Raw genomic sequence first — 24,005 nt, forward strand, 5'->3', positions numbered from 1 at the left:
TGTATTCAAAACCAACTCAAGCCGATTTCCATCAATTGTCTATTATTTTCTTTTGTTGTCTTTACTCAGAATTTAAAATTATATCTTGTAGTAAGCCAAGTTATTTTCTTTTAAATTTGGCTAAAAGTAGGCCAGATCTTTCAAGATAAAAGAGAGTTGGAGGTAAAGGTTGTGGCAAGGTTATACGAGGGTAAGAGAATTAGGATAACCATAAAATATTCGCTCTCTGATATTCCTCAAAACGAAGTCCGCTGACAAAGTCGGCATGAGCGAGGTATGAACTGATTGTTCACGTCGAGGTTAGTTCTTTTCGATTGGTAGCCTCAAGCGGAGTTAATTTTTTTAAGTTGAGTTAATTTTTAAACCGCTGAGCTAAGTCAAGAGTGTAAACGACAGTTGGCTTAGCTCTAGTCCTCGCCACACCGCCATTTTGAGCGACCTTTTCCGCCGGCCATTTCTACAAAAGCTCAAAAATATTTAATGAAAAATTCACTAAGGTTATAATTATATTTAAAAAAAATTAAATGAGATGGTTTTCCATCCATAATTATTAGTGGGTGAAGGAAAAGGTATGCCTTCAACAAACTAGAAGTTTATTTATATATTATTTATATTTATATTCTCTCCCTTGAAAGTGGAACCCAAGAGAGAGAGAAAGGGCCTCTTGAAGTATACGATCCGCGCTTGTTATCAAGTTTGACAGTTCAGACTTGCTGCCTTTGTTTAAAATTCTATGGAAAACGGCATGAAATCAAATCGAAATAAAACATAAACCCATTTATATACTCAATACACATTATTATTACTAATATTAATAATTATATTATTGATTATATTACTAATTATAATCCACAAAACACATTGAATGATCCTCTCTATAGTCAGGTCACCTTATTCCTACATAATTGCACGTTGACCATTAATCCATTTACCCACGAGTCAGTTTATTAACCCTTCCGATAGCACGTAAATTTATTAATAAGTTATTATTCTCTGACGATTTGGGTGTCTTTTTGGTCTCTAATTATTACTCCACTTCACTATACCCTCCAAGCAACACCAACATTTTTCGATCTCCTGGGCATTTCATAGTTAATGTGCTACAATTCCAATGTTTACTCACCCGAAAAGATGGACATGGTGAGCTCGGGCCGGAGCTGCGCCAATTGCTTGGACAGGAACCGCTGGGAGCGGCAATAGGCACTGCTCAGCAAGACATCCAGAGTGCCCACCTTGTCGTCCTCTGCAAGAAATAGAAGAAATAAACGTAAATTAGATGGATCGTAAAAATTTACGCAATCAGCAATAACCCAACTCGAAGTGGCCATGTCCGTGCTCAGGCAGGTCCCAGAGGCGACTGGCCAAGCCCGTTATATTCGCACATGCTTCTGTTTGGCTCTTCCAAAGCTTTCCTGGTTCCTGGAAAAGCGCACACCGGCATTGCGGTTTGTTATTGTTTTGATGACCGCCCCGCGACAATGGGACCTAGAGCCAAAAAACGAGAACTTGGTGGCGCCAATTGCCGTTTAGTGGGAACATTGTCTGACGGCCTGCGCTCCTCCTTTTCCTACTCCTCCCACCAGGGCTAATCCCTCAGCGGTGAACCACTTGTGGCGGCTGCCATCGCCCTGCCAACCATGACCTTGGGTCACCTGTTGATTTCATGAATGAATCGACGCAGGCGCAGTACAGGCCCAGTGCCAAAGCTCTCCCTCGGCGCCTTCCAGGAGTCAACAGAAGAAGCGGCCGTTTTGGTTTAAAAGGCTGCCGCCACCATTGTCTCGGCTTAGTTGCGCGCTCATTGTCCTGCTGGTTGGTTGGACCAAGAAGAACTGGCAGACTACGCCAGCGAGTTCGTTAAAAAACCGGCGGGATAATTCTTTCCTCTCATAATCAATTGCAGCTAGCACCTCGGCGGGTAAACAAAGCACACTCTTCGATTCCGCGAATCAACTAATTAATTGAAGAAATATGGCCGCCAAAGTTTTCACTTGGCCTTCCGTAAAAAAAGAAGAAACTTAAAAATAAAACTAGACCGCAAACAAATCGGCTTGGTGAAAAATCTCTTGTGAAAACAAGAAGAGCAACCTCAGAAGTTTTCAAACAAGAAATTTTTGCGAGTGGTGGCAGCAAAAAGTTGTACAAAATTTTTACCTGGCCTTTCTACTTGTTCTTTGTTTACATCGTTACGCGAAAATAAATATATATCAAAATATATATTTGGACGATAATGAACCCAAGACACCTAGGCGAGGACTAAGAGTTGCCATAAGTTTTGAAAGCCAAACTTTTCTCAAACAAAAGTTGAAAATAAAAATCTTAATTAAGATCCAGTTGGGCGGAAAGCGAAATTCGTGTGAAAAAAAAAAATAGAACGGTAAAAAAACCAATCGAAACTTTGAATTGTTGACTTGACAGGCGGCACTCAAATGTGCCAAAAAGAAAAAAGAGGCGATAAAAGTGAGTGAAATAGTTTTTCATCGCGATAAAACTTGGAAACACAAAGTTCCAACTTTTTTAGGTAAACGTGAAAAGCAAACATTTGTCCAACTACGAAGGCAATCCCATCTGTGGCCACTGCATCCACACAGAAAAAAGAATGGAAACGTAAATTCCATTTTAATTTAGAGTGAAATATTCCAAAAAGAAAGAAAAATCAAATATGACGGCGTCAACGGACGCGGATATGGATTACTTGGGAGGCAGCAGCCCTAAAGCGAATCTAACAGCCACCACAACAACAGCCACATTTATAACCACTTCCCTGCTGGATGCCAATGCCACGGAAAGCAACTCCTCCAGTGGCTATGTCACCGAAATGGATCTGGAGGAGGCGTCCACCGAGGACGAGGAGATGCTGAGGATAGCCTTCTTCATTGGCGACTTTGTCCACCAGTACTACATCCCAATCCTTTGCTGCACGGGCAGCATTGGCAACATTCTCTCCGTCTTTGTCTTCTTCAAGACCAAGCTGAGAAAACTCTCGTCCAGCTTCTACTTGGCAGCTTTGGCCGTCAGCGACACCTGCTTCCTGGCCGGCCTCTTTGCCCAGTGGCTGAACTTCCTAAATGTGGACATTTACAACAGGAACTACTTTTGCCAGTTCTTCACCTTCTTCAGCTACCTGGCCAGCTTTTGTTCCGTGTGGTTTGTGGTGGCCTTCACCGTGGAGCGTTTCATAGCGGTCATTTATCCGTTGAAGCGCCAAACTATGTGCACGGTGCGCCGGGCCAAGATTGTACTATCCGGCCTGACCCTCGTTGGCTGTCTCCACTGTATGCCCTACATCCTGATTGCCAAACCGGTCTTTATGCCGAAGCTTAATACCACAATATGCGATCTTAACTCGGAATACAAGGTGAGTGAGGGTCTAAAAATTGTGAGGATTTCTTATAAATAATACGATTATTAATTAACTCAAGGGAAATTAAATCGTTTCAGAAGTTGTTAAAATAAATACTTGATAATTATAAGTCAACAGTGTTGGGTGCTTTATAATTCTCAAGTTTTTATTTTGTTACCTATCTTTGATATTATTTCCTGCAAGTAAGATATATTTTGGTATATAATATCGTATATAATATATACTTATATATTAATACATATATTTTCTCCTACACCTAACTCTGTGCTCTTATGATTCCCAAGTTATCATTTTGATAATATAATTTTCACGAAAAAAGGAAATTCTCAAGATATTATTTGGTAAACTGCTTTTAGAATTTGTCTTAAAAAAATGTAGAGATATTTCATATTTTAAATTTCACAATATCCATGGACTCCCGGTGATTAAATTATTTCATCAATTGGCTTTAAAAAGCTTTCGGTTTGTTCACTGCCTAGGCCAAAATTGTTGTGAAAGCAAACCATTAAATTATTCAGGTGAATGAGAATGAAAACATAAACGAATCGGAAGCTAATTGTGAATCGAAATGTTTTCAATGAAACGATTTCCCGACCAAGAAACCTATTAGCATATTGCTTCAAAGTGAATTTATAAATAATAACAGACAATGGGGGAAATAATAAGAAAGCTCTTTCAAATAAAATGAGAACAAGTAGAATAGAGCAGAATCTCAAGTATTTTACAATAAAATAAACATTTATTAATTGGTTAATTGCTTCAAGTAATCTTTTGAATGTGTCAGAGTATAAAATATTTGTATCTATTCCATTTCAAATACTTTTCTTTAATCAATATACAGTAACAGCTAGTGTTCCCTCCTTTGTCACACATCAAAATCTAACTTCATCAAACGCATTTTTCCCGGTGATGCCTTGAATTCTTCGTTCGGATTGCCAGTGGCAACCATTTTTCCCGCTATTTCTACTCTCTCTCTTTCTGCGGGTTTTCCAAAAGGTACCCATGCGTGGGAGCTCCTGGTATTTGTGAATTTTCGTGAGCCATTAGTATTGTTATTGGTATTTGAATACCGCTCGTTGTATGTTGTTTGCCTTGGCAAATGGCCAACAACATTGTTGACAAAATATTTCAAAATATATAATTTTCAAAGCATACATGTGTAGTATGCTTTTTTTGCGTAAAAGTTTTCAGAAGGAAAGAAAGGAAAATCTGTCTCCAGCATTCACTTACAGCTGTTCCCCCGTTCTAAACATTCACTTGTCAGGCCCAAGTCAAGTCACTTGAGTTGTCAGCTATGAATCCCTTGTCACTTCCGCCTGATATGGCATTGACACTCTGCAAATTAGGCGCAATAAATACCGCCAAGATATGCGGATCACGAAGCGCCCAACCGCAAAGATGAAGGAGCTGCTAATTTGCCCAGAACTAGAGCAATTAGTCAATTAATTGGGTCTCGACTATCTACCGCTGTGTGAGTTAAGCGAGCAAATTAAGCATTTATTGCGCAAGAAAAAAGGGCCAACCACAAATTGGCCAAGAAAAGAGCCAAAAAAGAGGGAGAATACAAAAAATACAACAAGGCCCCAAAGCCAAAAATGACCAAATGGTTAACCAGATAAAAAAGCGAAGCGAATATGTTGCTGGAAATAAAGGCGAAGCCTTAAATGCTCTTTTCTTCAACTTTTGTTTATGATAAATCCTAAATTTGGAAATTTCAAAAGGTTAAGAATATACACAGATTATAGCCCCTAAATACAGACAAATATGCAACCCCATTAAACTGGATCATAAATGTCGCTTAAAGTATAGTTTTATGGCTGCTTTTATGGTCAATTCCTAAGTTGGTAGCTATGTTTTGGGCTTATTTTATTAACTTTATGTTAGAGTTTCTAAACTCATAACCAGGGAAATCAACAGGAAAAATCCTTGAAAGAATCTCCTAAAGTTGACTAATTCTTTGAATTTAATCATAGAATCTTTTACCAAAATTGTATTAATAATTCTAAGACCAAAGTCTATAAACCTTCAATTGCGTTGCAAAAGTCAAGGCTAAATTCGTGTACCTTCTCCGAAGGCTGGGTACACAGAAATGACTAAAAAACAAAGGGACATTGCCAGGGACTCACTTGCCTCGTAAGCCAAGGCAAATATTTTCCCTGGACCCGCAGCACAAACAGGACACGACAGGACGACGACATATTCTGAGGGTTGGATACAGGACAAGACAAGGCATCGAACGAAATGCCACGCAGGCACGTGTGCCAACTGGGTGTGTCCTGGTCCTGTCTTTGGTTGTCTCAAGGATGACGATTCGCAGTCGTCTCCGCTCCCGAAAAATCTCATATTTCACTCGCTTTTTCACCTGTTTACCTTTTGCACAGCCGTGTAGACGCTCTTTAGGCCTGAAATTCAATGCTAATTTTGCACTGTCCATGGGAGGAGCAATGCAATGCAAACAGACCACAAAGGCGCACGACGGCGGCGGCGGCGACAGGTCTGTGTATATATTACAGGTTGGGCCAAGGCAGGTGGCAGCCAGCTAGCCGGCCTATTAGCCAAATTGGCCCCAATGAAGCGTAAAGTGTCGCGCCTACGTGTATTTCGCCGATTCGATTGCCGGCATGATGGATGAGTTGAGCGGGCGCAGCGAGCAAACGAAATTCAAATGGAAAAATTCGCTTTCAATCAGCGGGGGCACTGAGAAAAATTTCGTTGTATTTGAAAAGTCAATCGATATCGATGCTGTATAGAGATTTAATTCGAAATCTATAAATAAATAATAACATAATAATCGATATTAAACTCGCATTGCGAAACATAAATCGATATTTTTACGTACGATAAATTGGTATTCTGCTGTTTGATATGTTTGATATACATATATATATCGGAAAAGAAAAGTTGCAAAGAAAAGTTAGTTAAAACTGTAATTGTAAAGTTTTAAATATGTTCTAAATATAATCGACTCGAAATGGAAAAGTAAACTTTTAAAGTCTACCGATATTTTTCCGATTAAATCGATTTATTTTCGATAAATATAATATTTTATTAAAAATGGCGAAACTTTAAATTTAAGGATTCAAAATTGTATTACAACTTTTTGATATGTTCTTAAGTTAGTTTATCTTTATGAATGTATACCCATTTTTTAATAAGATAATTTTATAATTTTTAAATAGGGCCATTCTCCATTGGTTCTATTCTTAATTTTTTTGATTTACCCTTTTTTGCATTCATCTTGCTGCTTAAATATTTTGTTATATATGCATTTTTCCCGGTGCACGGAATTGCCAACAGTTTTGTTTGACAAAAATTTCTTTTGACTGATGGCACAACCACCACGAGGATGCCAGTCAACAGATGCCAGGACACCTAAATGGCAAACGATGGGTTGGGAAATGGGTGAATGGCTTGGAAATAAAAGAAAAAAGAGACACAGACAGGAACAGAAGGTGCAACGTGCGACGACCATCGTTTCCGCGGGGGAAGAACACATAAATTTAGAAACAGACTCCGCTGGCTCTGTGTGCTCTAAATAGACACTTTTGCACTTGGCGGTTGGCATATTGAAAGAAACAAATCATTGGGTAATAGCCCTCCTGGGAAGGAGGAGACAGACCAGCAGCCGCCGACGCAACCAGATGCTCCTGGGAAGCTCTGCAAGGAGACGACTTTCACTGGCAGTAGGAGAGTCTGCTTTCTCCGGATGGGCTTCTAATGAATAGACAATTACGGTTTACTCTGGCCCGAAAATTCTGCATTCGGTGGAAATGAAACCTCAGGAAAGTCGAGTCAAATTTTTGGGGGCATCGTTGAAACGTTTTGCAAGGGAAATTATATTTAAAGCTCCTCTGCCTCTTAGTCTCTCAGTCTCTGAATATCTAATTAAGTCGAGCAATATGGCCAGCAGTCATAATCTCGCTCGTTTGGTCATCAATATATGTAAGATGGGATCCTTTGATGTGAGCGAGTAGCAGTTGTTCTGCCAAATTGAAAAAGGCTAAGCTCATGGAAATCAGAGGCCACAGGAAGTGTCCAAGAAATAGTTAAGAGCAAATACCAGGCTACAGCACACGAGCATTGGAAATATATTTCAACCAAAAGATGCCCAGGGGCATGGGGCACAACACCCACAAAAGTTGCTCTGCTTTGCTCTCCATTTCAATATGGGATTGGTCTAACTTTAAATATGCAACATTTCCTTTGATTTCGACTTGAATATGTTCAACTTTTAAAATATTAAAACTTTTTCTGCTTTTATGCAAAGCCTCTCAGGGGAATAAAAAATTTGTATAGATTTTCGTATCCCTTAGCATAGAAGCTCTTAAATTTGTTCTATAAATGTATATCCTTTGTTAAGACTATTACAAACTGGAAACTTGAACAAGAAATTGCTGTGAAAACAATGCTTCATAATAGGAAAATGCCTTTTTTTCTCTAGTCTTAAAGGCTAACGATTGCACAAAGGCAATAAGAATTAAATTTCGACTCTTGGTCTTAGCTATACACTTTCATAACAATTCCGTGTATTGTATATAACAACAATCGTCAGCCAGTTGATTGAAAATTTACGAGCTATTACACTTTGATCCACTCGATACAGACAAGGCCGCAAAAAATTCTCCTCTTTTTTTCGGGAGGGGCACTGGCCATAAAAAAAGGAAATAGAAAAGCAAATAAATTGAATGGTTTGGTCAAGCAGGACGACGGCTTTTACGGTTATGACAGGCCATCGAGGGTCTCCCGAGGTGTTTACTGGCCAAAAAAAAAAGGCCCCACCAATGAAATATCACATCAATGGATTAGGAGGGGCTCTCCATGGTACACAAAAAATATATATAGTATAAAATATATACCATGTAATAACAATTAGATTGGGGGAAACTCTACACCTTGCTATGGGAAGGTCATCCCTTTTGGCGTTTTGAACCCGGCAAAAGGACAAAGGAAAATATAATCAGAAAACCCAATTCGCTTTTCCTCATTCAAATTATTTCGCCGTTGGCAAAATATATTTAAATTTAACCCAAATACATGCTCAATTCTTTTTTTAGGCTGTAGTCTGGCATTAAATTACTTGTCAAACAATTCAGATTTTGTCGAGGCTTGTGATTAACATAATTTCATACATTTTGAGGAACGCCAACACTTGAAATTATGTAAATTGAGACGAGAGAGCAGCCGTTGGAAATTACCGACAAAACCAGCACTGATGATGATTGCATATCTATGTATTTAGGCTTGCCCTTTAAAGTGTTACACTTTCTGTTAAATTCCAGAACCCTCAGACCAGTCCAGACATTCCCTAATGGATGGTAATGCGATTATGTTCGGCCATTTTTGGTGTTAATTATTATTGAAATAAATGGGATTGTTTTCCCCCAAAATTAGGCCAAATGGCCCGCCCACATCTGTTCTCTCGTTGAGATTAATTCAAGGGCCCATGTAGGAACATTTTCAGATTGAACATTTCGGACATGAAAATGTGCAGGCAACCATCCAAGAATTTATCAGCCCGAAGACGCTCTTACACCAAAATGTAAGACGAAAATAAATGCGCAAGATGCTGTGAAAATAGGCTTCCTCCATCAAAGAGACCCCGGGGAAAAGGGTTGCAGCCAAATGCCAAGGAGTATGCCGAGATTAAAGAAACAGGCCAGAAGGTCAAGTCAGACCCACCCCCTCTCTTGAGAGCCCCATAAACTTATAGGTTCTGCTTGAAATAATTCCATTAAATTGCCTCGCCAAGTAGATTATGCAAATTAATACCCAGCTTCACCTCATTTTTCCCCGTGCAAGAACCTTTTGCAGATAAAATAAACTATGTATATGAGATGCGGCTTTAAGCCTGCTGCACTTGACTTTAACTTTCGACTTTAGTTGATGGGAAAATAACTCGAGTCGGACGTTAATTTCCCCAGTGAACTGGAAACCACTAGGTGAAAGTTGGGGGAAATGGATTAAGACTTTTTCTTTTTTCCTCTTATTTTCCCATTTTGTTTAGTAATTTAATTATTTTTAGTAAAGACTCCCTCGCGAGTTAAAAACGCAACCAAATTCAATTCAAAACGAAACGGGATTAAAGCTAGAATCATATTACGTATACGCAACATGTACACACCAGCAAATAGCGTATACGCCAAGTTGGCGCTACCACAAAACAAATCGAATTGCAACCAACCCACAATGTTAAAGAAAGGGAAAATAACTGCAATTTCATTATAGGAACAACTGGCCCTCTTCAACTACTGGGACTCGATTGTCGTCTATGCAGTGCCCTTTACCACCATCGCGGTGCTCAACACCTGTACAGGTTGTACCGTGTGGAAATTCGCCACCGTTCGCCGTACGCTGACCATGCACAAGATGTGAGTATCGGGGTTTTTGGTTTGGGGTTTTGGGTTTATGTTTTTGGAATAATTTCGCCTAAACAACGGGTGTTTGCCTTATTGACCCCTGATGTGTATGTTTGCATTTGCTACACACGCCCTTGAGAAATTCACACTGTGGGACTGGGACTTGGGTTTAAATTAGAAACTGCAGAACAAATGCCACGAAAAAGTCAGGTTTAACATCAAGGTACAGGTGCAGGGGAATTTTATTAAAATAAAACAAAGAAAAGAAGGCACTCTTGTCACTAATAACTCTTTAGAGCTTCTGCATCTTCCTTATTTACTCTTCCAGGAAACTCCTAACGAACATAAAGGCAAGGTACGGGGGAAATCTTATTAAGATTATACGTCAAAAATATCAATTATTCTCTCACGAAAAATATAAAAACAATATAGAAAATTTTCTTTTAGACTGTAACAAGTTTTTAAAGCTTGAAATGCAGGAGTAATCTTCTTTATTTCCTCATTCCAGGAAACCTCAAACGAACAGCATGCCCTCGAATTCATCGAACTCATCCGGAGGGCTGTCTGCAGTGACCTCATATCGCACATCTGCCTCTCTAAAGCGCCAAAAGTCAACGGGAACGCATCCAAGTGGACAGCATAACGTGGTCATTAGGCAGCAGCAGGATGAGGAGGATCAGCAGCACCAGCAGCAGCAACAACATCCTCAGCATCAGCACCAGCACCAGCATCACATAAACAATTGTCAACACCATTGCGAGATTACACAGAAGCCAGGTGAGACCGACCGAACGACCACTGACTTTTCAGTTGGAAAATGGAAAATGAAACACGGAATTCAGAGTCCCAGAATCCGCAATCTGTGACAGTGTCCAAAGCGGAATTCCTAGTAGAGTTGACATTTGCCAGAAAGTTAACCCAGGCTAAAAAGGCTAAAACTTTTCCTAAAGCCATTTAAGTTTTGCGTGGGAAATTTTCTGAATTTATTTGCTGCCATTTTCCAGCAGCAGCAGCAGCGTCTGACATTAAAAATGACAAAACAAAGGAAAAAGTGAAAAGTAGCAGGACAAATTTGAGTGCGCGCGAAACTTCACGACAGCTGCGAAAATCTTTTTTCCTGCCATGAAGAAGTTTGCGACACTATCAAATTGTCAAACAATTTGCCAAGAACTATCGCATAATTTTCCAACTAATTACGAAGTCTGCGGCAGTGTGAAGGCTGTCTCCTGTTAATCCCCGCTCCAATGTTTATCCTTTTATTTACTCTTCCTTTATAGGTCGTCGCAAGGTACAGAACTCGTCGCAGCTGAAGGTAACCAAGATGCTGCTGATTGTCTCAACGGTTTTTGTCTGCCTAAATTTGCCCAGTTGCCTGCTGAGGATCGAGGCCTATTGGGAGGTAAGTGATGCAAACATAATACATGCATTATAGTTTTGCTACACATTCAGTCAATCAGTCAAGCCGAAAAGCATTTGCTATTATAGTGCCAAGGCCCATTGTTATGTGAGGACAATGATGGACTTTAGTCCTGGCTTGACCCAAATAATTGGATTAGCAGCAGTAGTTGGTCATCTCGTAGATATTGTGGGGTTGTGCACAGGGGGAAAAGTATTACAGAATATTTTACCATATGAATGAGCTTTAAATAAAATTTAAACGAGAGGTAAAAAGGTAAATAAAGCTAATACAAACTAAAGAGCCCACTTTTAAGTAAGAATTATCTTTAGACAGCTCTTATTTAGTTTTCAACAAATATACTGCTGATTTTTTCTCAGTGCTGATTGTCCAAAACAATAAGACACAAGTGAGTCTTATAACTTGTACGTCAGCTGTTGACTGCTAATTATCTGGCCACAAATTCTGGAGTTTGAGCTCGATTCCAGGACCAAACTCATAACCCAACTGGCTAGAAGGAGTCATGACAACACACACACACACAACTATTTCGAGCTGTGTCCTTTGTGTCCTGGTTACGCCAGGCTCTCCCCTCATATCCATCCATCCATCTTCGCTTAGTTAACTGGGCCGTCGCCGTGTTTAATCCAGGAATTACATACATCAAAAGGCAGCAGGCAAAGGCATTTTAATGTTCTGAGCAGGTGAGCTTCGTCGGTTGCCATGCCGACTAGCATATAAACATAGATGTTAATTAGGCTTTAATTAGTTTGTGCACTTTGGTGGTAAATCGTAAAAATAAAATCTGTTTCGTGTTTAACTAATGTCCCAGGGGCTGCACATATGCAAGCCTGGTTTTTATGGGATTTCAATCATTAAGAGAATTGACAGAAACAAATTAGCCATAATTTGTATATCTTTAAGCAAACAGCAACTGACATTTAATGAAATTCCATTTAATTAAAGCTGCCAGGTATTCATTTTAAGTATTCCCCTGAACTACATATTTTGGCGTTTTAATTGAGTGAGAAAAGTTTTTGAGGTAACTCTTGCTGTTTGGATAAAAGGCATTTGAACAAGTTTATACATTTTTCCGTCAGTTTCCACTTCCCCTTTTTCTTTATTTTTTTTTTTTTTTTTTTTTTTGTAAAATTCTAAACAAATTCCCAAAAAAAAAAAATAAACAATTTTAAATTCTGAGAATTTCATGTATACGCCATGTGGCTGTCAAAGCATTGACACATTTTTTGTACAAAACACATCGACAGGGCAGACATTTGGTTAAATTAATAGATTTCGCATGGAGAATAACAAGCACAGAGTTTTTTCTGCCTTAAAAAATATACATAGTATTTGTATATCTAATAGAAAATAAATAATGCAAGCCATGTACAAAATAAGGCACGTTTTATAATCAATTAAAGAAAAGATACAATATTTTCTAGGCTTTAACATAAAAAACTGGAAAGCTTTCAATGCTTTCACCTTGTAAAAAGGGAAATACTAACCCTGAAAAATTGTTAAACTTTAATCCTCTCACTTCAATTTAGCTTGAATCATATAAAAACTCTAAAAGATTGTAATTTTTAAGTGTTGGCAAACATTTTACACATTCTCCCATTTTTTTTTACGATATTGAAATTGCTTTTTACACTTAAGTTCACATGCCAACTTAAAAATGCGGCAAACTCAGACATTGATTGCGACACAAAACTAATTGAGTGGAAAAGGCTCGACGGCAGACAGACAGACGGTAAAAACAAGGACCGGAGATTGTTTTCCGGCGAGTTCAACAGGTCCAGGTCGAGGTCAGCAAGGACACGTGCCCATTACATATGAGCTTTTAGGAAGAGAGAAAGGGTCACTAATGGTTCAAAGAAATAACTGGCCATAAGGAAATTATGCAAAATTCCGATCAATAGTAGCGAAATCCTTATTATGAGAGCTCAAATGACAAAAGCTGCGGAATTCCTTGGAATAACCCAGGACAACAACGTGGAAATTCCTAATTGGCACACGAATCATCAAGCGTTCTAATGCGATTTCCCTTTCTTTTCCTAACAGACGGAATCGGCCAGGAATGAAAACTCCACAATTGCCCTGCAATATATTTTTCACGCTTTCTTCATCACAAATTTCGGCATCAATTTCGTGCTTTACTGCGTCAGCGGACAGAATTTCCGGTAAGTAATCCGCCACAAATTACCCCAATAACGAATCCCTATATGTGACTGGCTTTTATCAGCATTTAAATATACTTTTACTGACTCGCCCTCTCTCTCTGTCTCTGTTTTTCCTGCACTTCCAGCAAGGCTGTATTGAGCATTTTCCGGCGGGTTTCCTCTGCCCAGCGGGAGGCGGGCAACACTCAAGTGACAGGTGAGCGAGGACATTTCTTTCTTCTTCAATAATAATGCAGGGGAGTAAAATGTTCATATGTCAAATGCGATTTTATATGCTCAGGAGGGTGAACCTGGGAAGTTTTATTCCTTGTAAGCTAATAAATGTCGCTGGCAGATGTCTAAGTACCTTTCAAAAATCATAAACTTTGAGTGAAAAGGTTCGCAAGCAGAACTGACATTAAATCTCTGAAAGGTCTTTAAATAATTGAGGCTATAAAAATCTCAGGAAAGATTATAAATAAATCAGAACCAACTTTAAAAATATACTCATACAAGAAATTGATTTTAATTAAGTATAAATGTAAACATTTCTTGAAGTCAATATAATTAGGTTGATTAAGAAGAATTTATTTATTTATTTATTTTTGTTTTACATTGTTTGAAAAAATTTTATGGATTTAATCTAAATTACTAGACCTTGAGTTCGCCTATTCACTCATATTTAAATAAGAAAATATATAAAAAAAATAGAATACTCTTTTTAAACTCATTTATCTACATGAAATGTACTCCAACTCGCACATAATTTGTGGCCACAAAGAACCAATTTTCCATTTTTCCACGCAATTGTTTTACCCCCGTGCTTTAAGAATAAATTTGCAAACGAAAAGCCCTCAAGTCAAACGACTTAACAGCATTGCAACTGCAAAGGCACAAAATACAGAAAGAAATAAAAAACACCAATGGAAAATGTTAAGAAGAACTTTACTCCAAAAGCTTAACTAAACTCGAGTGGAGCTTGGTTAAAGCCTGGATTAAATCCCAAACAAAATGCCATCAGGGTTGCCGCTTCCTTTGCCGCCACTGCTGCTGCACTTGACAGCTGCATTTACTGGGATTCACACGCTTCAGACTTTATTTTATATATATTTTTACACGAACTGTAAGCATAGTGGGAGGGTTTTTGGGGGAGTTTGGGTTGATGCTACCAATTAAATTTGTCGTGTTGCTGATTAGGAAGGAGCTCTGACATTCGGCTAAATGCAAAGTAAACACATTGCGCTGCGATTTTACATACATTTTTGCCAGGCTCTGGCTCCGTCCCAGCTGACTTGGTAAAACACCAGATAAACTCGGGCTCTATCCCGGCACAAACAGATGTCAGCGGCAGAGATTGAAAGGGATTAAAGCGACCACTCAACTTTCTCCTTCGCCCCGGAATTAAATCCGATCCACAGCAGGCGGTATTATATGGCATTGCAGTTTTTCTTCTGAAGCTGGGAGCTGGGAACAGGGAGCTGGGAGCCCCGACCCGGAGCCGGAACACTAATTGCTGTTTTGTTGCTGCCTCTTTGGAGGAACTTTTCCTATAAAGGCAGCTTTCGGACACTGGAAAGCAAACAAATCAGCATCCGTTGTCGCCGCGCATTGGGGGAAAACCAAGCCGGAGAAAACCCATGGAAAACCAGTGAGCAGTGCAAATGCGGACCGGATGCCAACACTTATTCAGGGTGATAACGGGAGAAAGGTCTCCCCTCTCTCTTTGTGGACCCAAGCAGAATAAAAGGTACGACAACGGACGACATGCCAAAAAATATTCCTAATTAAAGTAAAAGGAGCACCCAACCTTTTGCTGTTGTCCAAAAGGTTAAGCAAAGCACAATATAGGAGTTTGAAGGTCTTTAAATCTTTTTTATAATCTAATTTGTAAAAGCTTTCTGTATTAATTAATATTTATGGTTTAAATATAGAGACAAAATTAGCTTTCTGCAAAATCGGAGAAGTATTTTATTTCATTTTTTTAGGTAAAAATGAACCGGCACTGCATTTCTCTTTTTATTTTTCTTTTATTTACCTCTTAAAAATTACCAAAATGCATTTACTATTCCATCTGCAACTGCTTATAATCGTTTTAACGTGTTTTCACTAAAATTTCGACGAATTTACTGCAATATTCATCACGCCAAAGGCACTAAGTTTTCCTGGTATTTATCTTATGCCAATTTCACTTTTGCAGCGATGAATGTGAGCGGAAACTTGTACAAAAACTTCTGAAAGCAAATCGCACTTTAATTGCAATGCAATGTAAAAGCAATTCAAGTATGAAAGTTGGCAGATGAGGGCCAAGAGCATATAAACGGGGCCAAAATGCTAATCGACCAATAAATGCTTTTCCATTATGCGTGCAGAATTTCCACAGAAGCACGTATGAATACCAGCTTTAACACAGATTTTCTCTAGACTCCAAATTAAAGTAAACAAAGTTCAACGCAGTCAGGAGCAGAAACTTAAATTTAATCAACTAAAGTTTGTCAGCAAATTATTTAGATTATAATAATTATTATTTCTCAATGGGTATTAATTTTTGATGAACTACACATGTAGTTTGGCTTTGTTACTTAATATGGATTCAATATAAATTCAAATTCATTCTTTTATGACCTTGAGTGGTTGTCGGATTCCCGAGATCCCTTGAGCGAGGCAAGAAGATTGTTTGGATCCCCTTTTTATACAGCCATCATTCACCTGCCGTAAAATTTAGTTTTACGATTTTCCCTGCCTTTTCCAGCCTCCCCCAAAGGAGCACATCAATTTTTAATTTCTTACTAAAGCCAAGAACATTTTTGAACGGCCATTTTTCTTTGCCTCTGCCTGGTTTTGTCTCTCTGGTGGCATATTGGAAGCCATAAAAATGTCAAGGTGCATATTTATTTTCTACTGTAGAACACAGCACAGAATATATATAAAGAGTGTGGCTTGGTTTTCTCCACTTGTTAATTAAACGTGTTTGCCGATTCGTTAAGTAAGAGTTGGGTAAAGGACACTGAGTCAGTTTCAAGAGCTGGAACTAAGTCCTTCCTGTCAGCCACTCAAAAAACAATGCACAGGTAAAACAGGGAAACTCAAATGCAAATGTACAGTGGATCGCAGCTTATTTCGTGCAGTCAAGAAACGAAAATTTAAAACGTCCCTGTGGCTAAACGATTGAAGATAATCCAAATATTTAAACGCAGTACTTTTAGTACTTGTACTAACATTTATACTGAACAAAGACAATCTTCCTAATTATAAAAACGATTTTGTATTTTAATAAAAACTAATTTGAGGGCTTTTTTCATGCCGCAGCTTATTTCGTGCACTTCGTTTGATTCAACTTATTTTTATTAATTTAATATAAACAATTTTATGTGACCTCTTATTTTATTCTGAATACCTTTCAGATGATGTTTCAATTGAATTAACTAGTTTTTTTAATGTTTCTAGATTAATTTTAATCAATTCCTCTAAGGCACTACTTTTTTGATAATTTTGGTCAAAACTTTTAATTTTTGGGATGGCTAGTCCAATATTTGCTAAAAATTTTAAATAAGGATTATGTCTGGGTGACATTGATGTTGTTTTTTTGTCATTAGGACCGTTTTGTGTGAGCTAAAGCTTCCGAAAGTCCGATAAGTAGTAGAGACCGCTGTACTAATAGTTTTGCAAACTATCCCGTGTGACCACGTTTTCTACATTTTGAAAGAAGTTAACATTTTATATTGAAGGGAACATATTGGTTTCCAAGATCCTGCCAAAAAAAATTTGGTTTCCTACTCTACAGGAAGCCATTTAGGCCCAAATAAGACACGATCGCCGCCTTGCTTCAGAGTAGCTTGCAAGTGTTTGGTTTCTAGCTCAATATTGGGTCTCCGCCAATAATTTATACTGTCATCAGGATTAAATTAGTTAAACTTTTACTTATTGGTAAAGATAAAAACATTCCAAAAGAAAATCGGACGAATTATAAGCTCCTATGAAAAGTTTTGATGTTGCTCCTGTGCTGGTTTCCTTATAAATGGCTCTTTTCATACTACTAGAGCCTTATAGATGTATTTTTGCAACAAGAGGCGTATTAAATCGGCACTACACTTGTTTCTTATTTCGTGCTCTATCTATATAACAAATTTGGCAGACGTTTGTTAATGATTTCACTTTTTTTTTGGTCCATGTAATGAACTTAATGTTCACTGAAAAATGTATTCGGTGCATTTCGGCCCTTATGTTTGGCCCAATCTTCACGGACAAACGATTAATTTATGTTTTTATATATGTGCGATTTAAGAATAACATTTTCGTAGTACCACGGTGATTTTTTTTCTGTCTTAAATTGAAAGAGAACTAATTATCGTATTTTAATAGAAATTCGCGATCCTATTTTACTTATTTCCCCATAACTTCATATTTTAGTGTGATCAGGCCAAGAAACTTTTAAAATATACATAAGCTACCAATACCAAAGCCAAAATAAAAAAAAAAATTAAAAATTAAGCCAAAAATTCATTGTTTCTTACATTTTAACTAGCTGCACGAAATAAGCTGCGGCGTGAAAAAAGGTCATAAATTTGTTTTTTTAATATTATTGTTTGTTCTTATTAATTGGGAAGATATTTTTTTTTAATTTAAAATGTAGGATATCTGATTCAAAACACTGCATTTAAATTGTTTCGATATCTCTTATGGTAGAGCAGCAGTGATGATTTATACTTTAGTTTCTTGACTGCACGAAATAAGCTGCGATCCACTGTAATTGAAAGCGAAAACGCCAGCAGAGTGGGAAAACTGCGAGTGAAAGTGAATGGAAAAGTGAGAGTGAAAGCGAAAGCGAAAGCTTCAGCCGACGGCCACGAGATGTCTTTACGGCAACTCGCAGCGCCGAAAGGATCAAAAGGGAAAAAGAGTCCTGTGTTTCAGGCAAATATTGACGACATGCAAATACGCCAAGGTGTCCGTGTGTATCTCCTGTGCGGGTGTTTTTGTTTGCTTGTTTCTTTTTGTTTTTGTTTTTGTGGAAAACAAGAGCAGGCGAACGCTTTGCACAATTGCAGCGCACAGGAAATTACATGAGAGAAAAGATTTATTAAAATTAAGACTATTTGTTGTTTGTGCTTTACAGTTTCATTATTTCCTGGTTTTGTCAAGGACAATAATAGCCTGCAGCTATGTGAGTTTTCCTGAAATTGCCGCTTGTCAGGGAGACTTGAAGTTTTTTAAACAATTCTCGAAATTGTTTACAACAAAATTGTGAGGTGTTTACATTTAATATATATTGTTTTGAAATTTAAACTCTGCAGAATGTTTTTTAATTACAAATTGGGAATACAATTTAATTAATTTATGAGCTACTGGGTGTGAAAACATCAATTTAACAGGGCGGATGGCATAACAAACTTCATTCTAAACTCAATAGTCGAAAGTTTATCGTAAAATGCTGTTTATCAAACTTTAATATGTGCAATATTTTGATATTTTTGATATAAAATTGAGCTTGATACATATATATTTGCTATAAAACTGCAGTAAACACTTTTTAAATCAATTTGACCTACTTTATAAACGATTTTCCAAGCTCAAAACTCAAACCAATGCCTGGCTTTGCCAATCATCTAGCAAAGCAAACCAAACGAGAAATTTCCACAGCCAACGAGAATCGATTAACGCTAATGCCAATTTCAGAATTCACGCCGAAATCGAATACGACAGGATAATGCATAAATCAACCAACGGCCGTTAATGAGCTAGCGTTGCGTTGCGCTCACAGAATGGATTGGTTTCCCCGCCAATCTGAGCCTAATCACGGCCTGCGGGAAGTGCGTATGCTTAGTTTCGCAAAAGCGTTATCTTCTTTTTGGGTTTCTTCTTCTTTTTTTTTGTACTCGCGCGGCATTACTCATACGCTGCGTGGTACGTGCGCTGAATGCATCGGCAATGATTGCCGGCGAGCCTCGCGGGACCAGGAGTAGGACCAAGACCAGCATGCGTATCCATGTCCGTGTCCCGCCTGCTACCTCATTACGGTGTCTCTTATTGGCCATAAATTACCAACACTTTCACAGTCACGCTCTAGATGCTGCCTGATGCCTTGTGGAAAGTGCAAATCCCTGCCCTCGGGCTGGGCTTCCTGCTCGCCGAGTCAATCAGTGCCCGTCTCTGGAGGTGACACTGCCACTCGGCGACAGAGTATATTGTGAAGCAACTAGAAATGTTTCACTCACGGCTGATTGACTAGCAGTTACCTTGGTAGAAAGATGCAAGCAAGGAGATTTTAAGGAGTGATTTAAGGGGGGACATCTGAGTAACTTTTTTTAAAAATCGAAAAATTTTTTTTTTGCTTAAAAAATACTTTAGGGTCTTAAAAATAACATATCAAAAGATAGAGTCCGGCAAAAGTTTCTAAGTGTCGAAATTTTCCATTCTGCGGCGATGCCTCACATGTAATCATATACGATTTTAAAACTTTAAACGCGTTTATCTCAAAACCACTTTTTTTGAGTTGGCCGGAAACCTAACTCGAACAAATCTTAACCGATCGATCTGAAATTTTGACATTTTATTTAATCACTCACCATTTTGCTAAAAATCAAAATATCGAAAAAATCCTACGTGTGTCGATAGCGGTTGAGATATAGAATCTAACAAAATTTGATTTTTTGTTCTAGATCAAAAATTAAGGACGTTAGGTTTCCGGCCATGGACCCCTTTCAAAAAAATAGGGCCTTCGAAGAAATGCTGCACAGCCGCCATTTTGTTTTCGATTTATTCCAAAAAAATGTATTTTGTACTTCACATATAACATTATCAAACCTGCTTTAAAATTTTTCGATTTGCTTTTTCTTTTGGCCAAAAAAAAATTCTTGAAAATCGGCTTTTTTTTGGCCAGTTACTCAGATGTCCCCCCTTGAGTAGATTTTAAACTAAAGAAAAGAGAGTCCCGAGGAGGAAAACAAAATAAATAATAAACAAATAAGATTTAATGATAATATAATATAATATAATTCTAACAAGATATTTTTATGGGAGCCCCAAGATGAAAGATAAATTATAAAGTATAGAAATACAAAGACCTCTACAATATTTGCAAAAAATCCAACACTAACCTTAGTAAACAATATGAATTGCTACAAAAAGTATTCCAGAATAAACCTAGACTTTTTCTCCAACAAAAAACAAACAAGTTTCCTCGGGGGAAAAAAAGAACGGTATCTATTTGCTCTATGCTTGACCTTTCACCATACCAACCGTTGTGTTAAATGGACTCATTTATAATGATTTATCTGCGATGGAGCATGACTTTGACCAGGAAATGATTGTGCTGGTCCAGAATAACAAGTGCTTCAAGCAAACTGCAGCATCAGCTTTGTAGCGAATCAAACATAGAAATATACTTATAGCCTTAGAACCAGACCCACACCCAGACCTAAACCCAGACAACACGAGAGATAACACGACAATTCACTTAGGACTTCCACTTGCCTTTCGCGGAAAGAAGACCTGGAATGACGCGCGAGGCCTGGACTTTTGTGGTTGACTGTATGATACATTTAATAATTTACTAGGGAAAAACGGGGTGGCTGGATGAAAAGCCTTCGCTGGAAAGCCAGGCAAACATCCATCCAGCATGCGTCAAGGACAAGCGTTGAACGTCATCATTAATCTTTGCCAGGCCACAAATATCTCCACACATGGCAATCAACAAAAATTTTGAGGCAAAACCCCCGAAGGGAAGGGAGCTCCGAATAATACTCAAGAGAGGAAGCTGTTGAAGTGGCGAAAGGTGCTATTTATATATCTCCCTTTTGTTAAGGTCTTTGCTTTGAAATAATTAAAGGGAAACAAAGTCAAAAAGGGAATTTTCTTCAAAACGTAAAATTACGGGAAATACTCAATTGCCTTTTGTCTAAAACGAATTTGATGAAGGATAACCACCATGTTTACCCCCCAGAAAATACAGCAAAGATTAGAAATGAACAAATATGCAAACAAACATTATTGTGTTCAATGGAAAATGCCAACGGCTTGAATTTATTGGCACTTTCTGTGTGCTTTTGAACACGAATGGATGATTGATTAGCTCAGATTGCCATAAAACACACACACAGAAAATATATTTTGAAAAAACAAAGCTACGTTCAGTATTCTGGTTTTTTTAATTAACCAACAAAATCACATTCAATGCTGCGATTCGTTTCCGGTTTCCGGGTAAAAAGCGGATTAAATCCCATTTGCTTTGGCAGTTGCCAATTTTTTGAGGCCAATAAATTCACCGGAACAAGCCCAGAATCCTCTCTACAGGGATGTGTCCCACAAAGTACCGAATTTATAGTCTACTTTTGGGTTGATGATGCCACTGCCAACGGTAAATCGCAGCTTTGGAACATTCAGGTAAATAAAAGGGGAAAGGACCCTTGAAATATAACCGAAAAAATGCGGAAACACGGATTTGTCAAACGATTAATGCTCCGATTTGTTGCCTCTTGATTTGGGTAGAAACAAATACATAAATCCCTTGATTTCTAAGGCAATTTATTTCCGGCTTATGGCGGGTATTTTTAGTTAAAAAGACAACAAGGTTTAAAGTGAGAGTTTAAAACATTTCCATATTTTCTCAAGCACTATCTAGGCTTTATTCATAAATGAAAATTAATTGGAAATATGAAAACTAATTACATGCTGAAGTCAAGTAATTGCAGTTACTTTTACAGTTTCAAAGAACGATCATTTGTTGGAATCTTTGATTATTTTACATTATTTAACTTTCCCATTACTTTTACACACACACCTCGACTGCCATTAGGCAAAATGTTAAGTAGGGAATTCAAAGCCAATCTTGACATGCGTCTGGGCTCGTTTGAATGCCACTTAATGAATTTTTGCTATGGCAATTTCAATTTCTAAGGAATATAGAACGAAATTAATAAATACGTGCTTGCATCAAAGACATATTCCCCTGCCTTAATACTCCCTTTTCCCTTTTCTGGCTTCTTTCAGTTTCTGAATACTGTCGTAATACTGGCACCTCCACCAGGCGCAGGATGATGACCCAGCATTGTTGGAACGAAATGCACGAGTTGCATCCACTCAAGTGAATTGGGAAAATGAAAAGGAAATAAAATGGAAACTCGCGCAGCTCTTCAAGAGCAAATGAAGGAAATCGCGTAAAACAGCCGGCGGATAAGCAGGAATTTTTCGCTTTTAATTCGATTTCAGCAAACATAATAAAATAAGAGAGACAAAAGGAAAAGCTACAAATATTGAGAGGGGAAAAAGCCGAAATAAAAATTAGTTTTTTTCAGCAAAGAGGAAATAAAAATCGAAAAAAAAGAAAGAAAATATGTTTGTGATGTTTTTTGTCAAGGCCAAAAGGCAAAGGAAAAAGATAAAACCAAATTAAGATTGAAATGTATACAGCGCATTGAATTTAATTAAGTGTTTAACTAACCCAGCCTAGTAATTAAATAAACCATTTTCGTTTCGCTTCTAAAATGTACGCCAAGCTAAAATAATTGTTAAATAATAACGAACACAACCCACTCAACCTAATCAATTCAAGACCATGCTGATTCGCACACGCAACTTTAATTGAATCCCAACCGCAGATATAGATACATAGATACAGATACATAGATACATAGATACCATTTAAAAGCGTCAAACGTGAAAGGTAAAACGAAAGGCCCAATGGATCAACCGGACTTAAATGTATTCCAATTTACTAATGATAACCAAACCAACCGATCGAATGTATAAATGTAATAAATGTTAATTTCGTTAAATGAAAGCCGGCGGCAGGAGTGTTTTAATTAGTTTCAACGGATAACAGCACCGCAGCGGTGGCAGCATTTAAATCATTTTCCAATTGAATAAACCTGATTATGCAATCCTCGGTTTAATCCACTTTGAATGGCTCAATAAAGCCTCTCATTTTTGGTAAGTTGCCGACTTACAGGCAATTGAATTTTCGAAATGGACACCGCTCAGAGCTAAGCCCTCATCTCATCATTGTCCTCTGGTCTGACCCAATCCCAGGGATTTATTATTATCTTTTCAGGTTGCAGCACATAACACAACCCCCAGAAAAAGGCAACACACCAAAAACTTTATCGGCTTAAAGCAAAAAACAGTTTTAACAGGAAGGAAAAAAAGGTCAAGACCGGCTGCAGGGTAAACAGCTTGAAAATCCTCTTCAAAAAAACTTTCTTAAAAACATTCAAGTGCAAGCATTTGAGATTTTTGCTAATTGCAAAAATACCTATAAAGTAGAGTGTCCTCCCACGCGATTTCTCGCTTTTCTGGGAAGCTAAAAACAATATTCCAGGTTCAATTTTGGGTAGACAAATACCTTTGGAGATTAGCTGTAAGCCCAAGAGTATTAAAAAATACACACACACACACACACGATATGGCCCAGAAAATTGTAATGTGAAATGTAAACAAACTTCGACACACAATCAATAAAAAGCTGTTAAAGCTTCTTATGTAATGCAATAAAAAATTCACAGACATCACACAGGACAACCGTACGTATACTTAATGCGTGTGTATATGGAATTAAAATGCAAAATTCAAACACAAGAAGAAGAAACACAACACTTGCGGCCGAATTCGGTAGATGAAGCGGAGGAAAATGGTGCTACTTCGAATTTCGATTTCTATAACTCAAGAGGGGCATTCTCACGTCTTCCCATGTGATGCGCCTGCTTTCGTCCTTTTGTAAGTAACCATTGTGCTAA

General features: G+C 38.0%; 2 protein-coding genes across 15 annotated transcripts in view; one reads left to right on the top strand and one right to left on the bottom strand.

Annotated features, from left to right (window-relative positions):
- fry (Protein furry) overlaps positions 1-24,005 on the bottom strand; it is a 60,104-nt gene that overhangs the window by 12,566 nt on the left and 23,533 nt on the right. For all 14 annotated transcript variants that reach the window (XM_017172624.3, XM_070285304.1, XM_017172623.3 and 11 more), the window contains one exon: positions 1,124-1,243. In XM_017172624.3, coding sequence (XP_017028113.1) covers positions 1,124-1,243 — 120 coding nt within the window. The remainder of the gene's footprint in view (positions 1-1,123; positions 1,244-24,005) is intronic.
- CNMaR (CNMamide Receptor) lies at positions 2,488-22,516 on the top strand. The gene is made up of 7 exons (XM_017172484.3): positions 2,488-3,358; positions 9,590-9,732; positions 10,229-10,497; positions 10,998-11,119; positions 13,181-13,299; positions 13,425-13,495; positions 22,264-22,516. The coding sequence occupies exons 1-7, from the start codon at positions 2,663-2,665 to the stop codon at positions 22,359-22,361; spliced, it is 1,518 nt and encodes a 505-aa protein (XP_017027973.1). The 5' UTR covers positions 2,488-2,662; the 3' UTR covers positions 22,362-22,516.

The sequence above is a fragment of the Drosophila kikkawai genome, chromosome 3L (assembly GCF_030179895.1).
Source record: "Drosophila kikkawai strain 14028-0561.14 chromosome 3L, DkikHiC1v2, whole genome shotgun sequence".
Taxonomy (NCBI): domain Eukaryota; kingdom Metazoa; phylum Arthropoda; class Insecta; order Diptera; family Drosophilidae; genus Drosophila; species Drosophila kikkawai.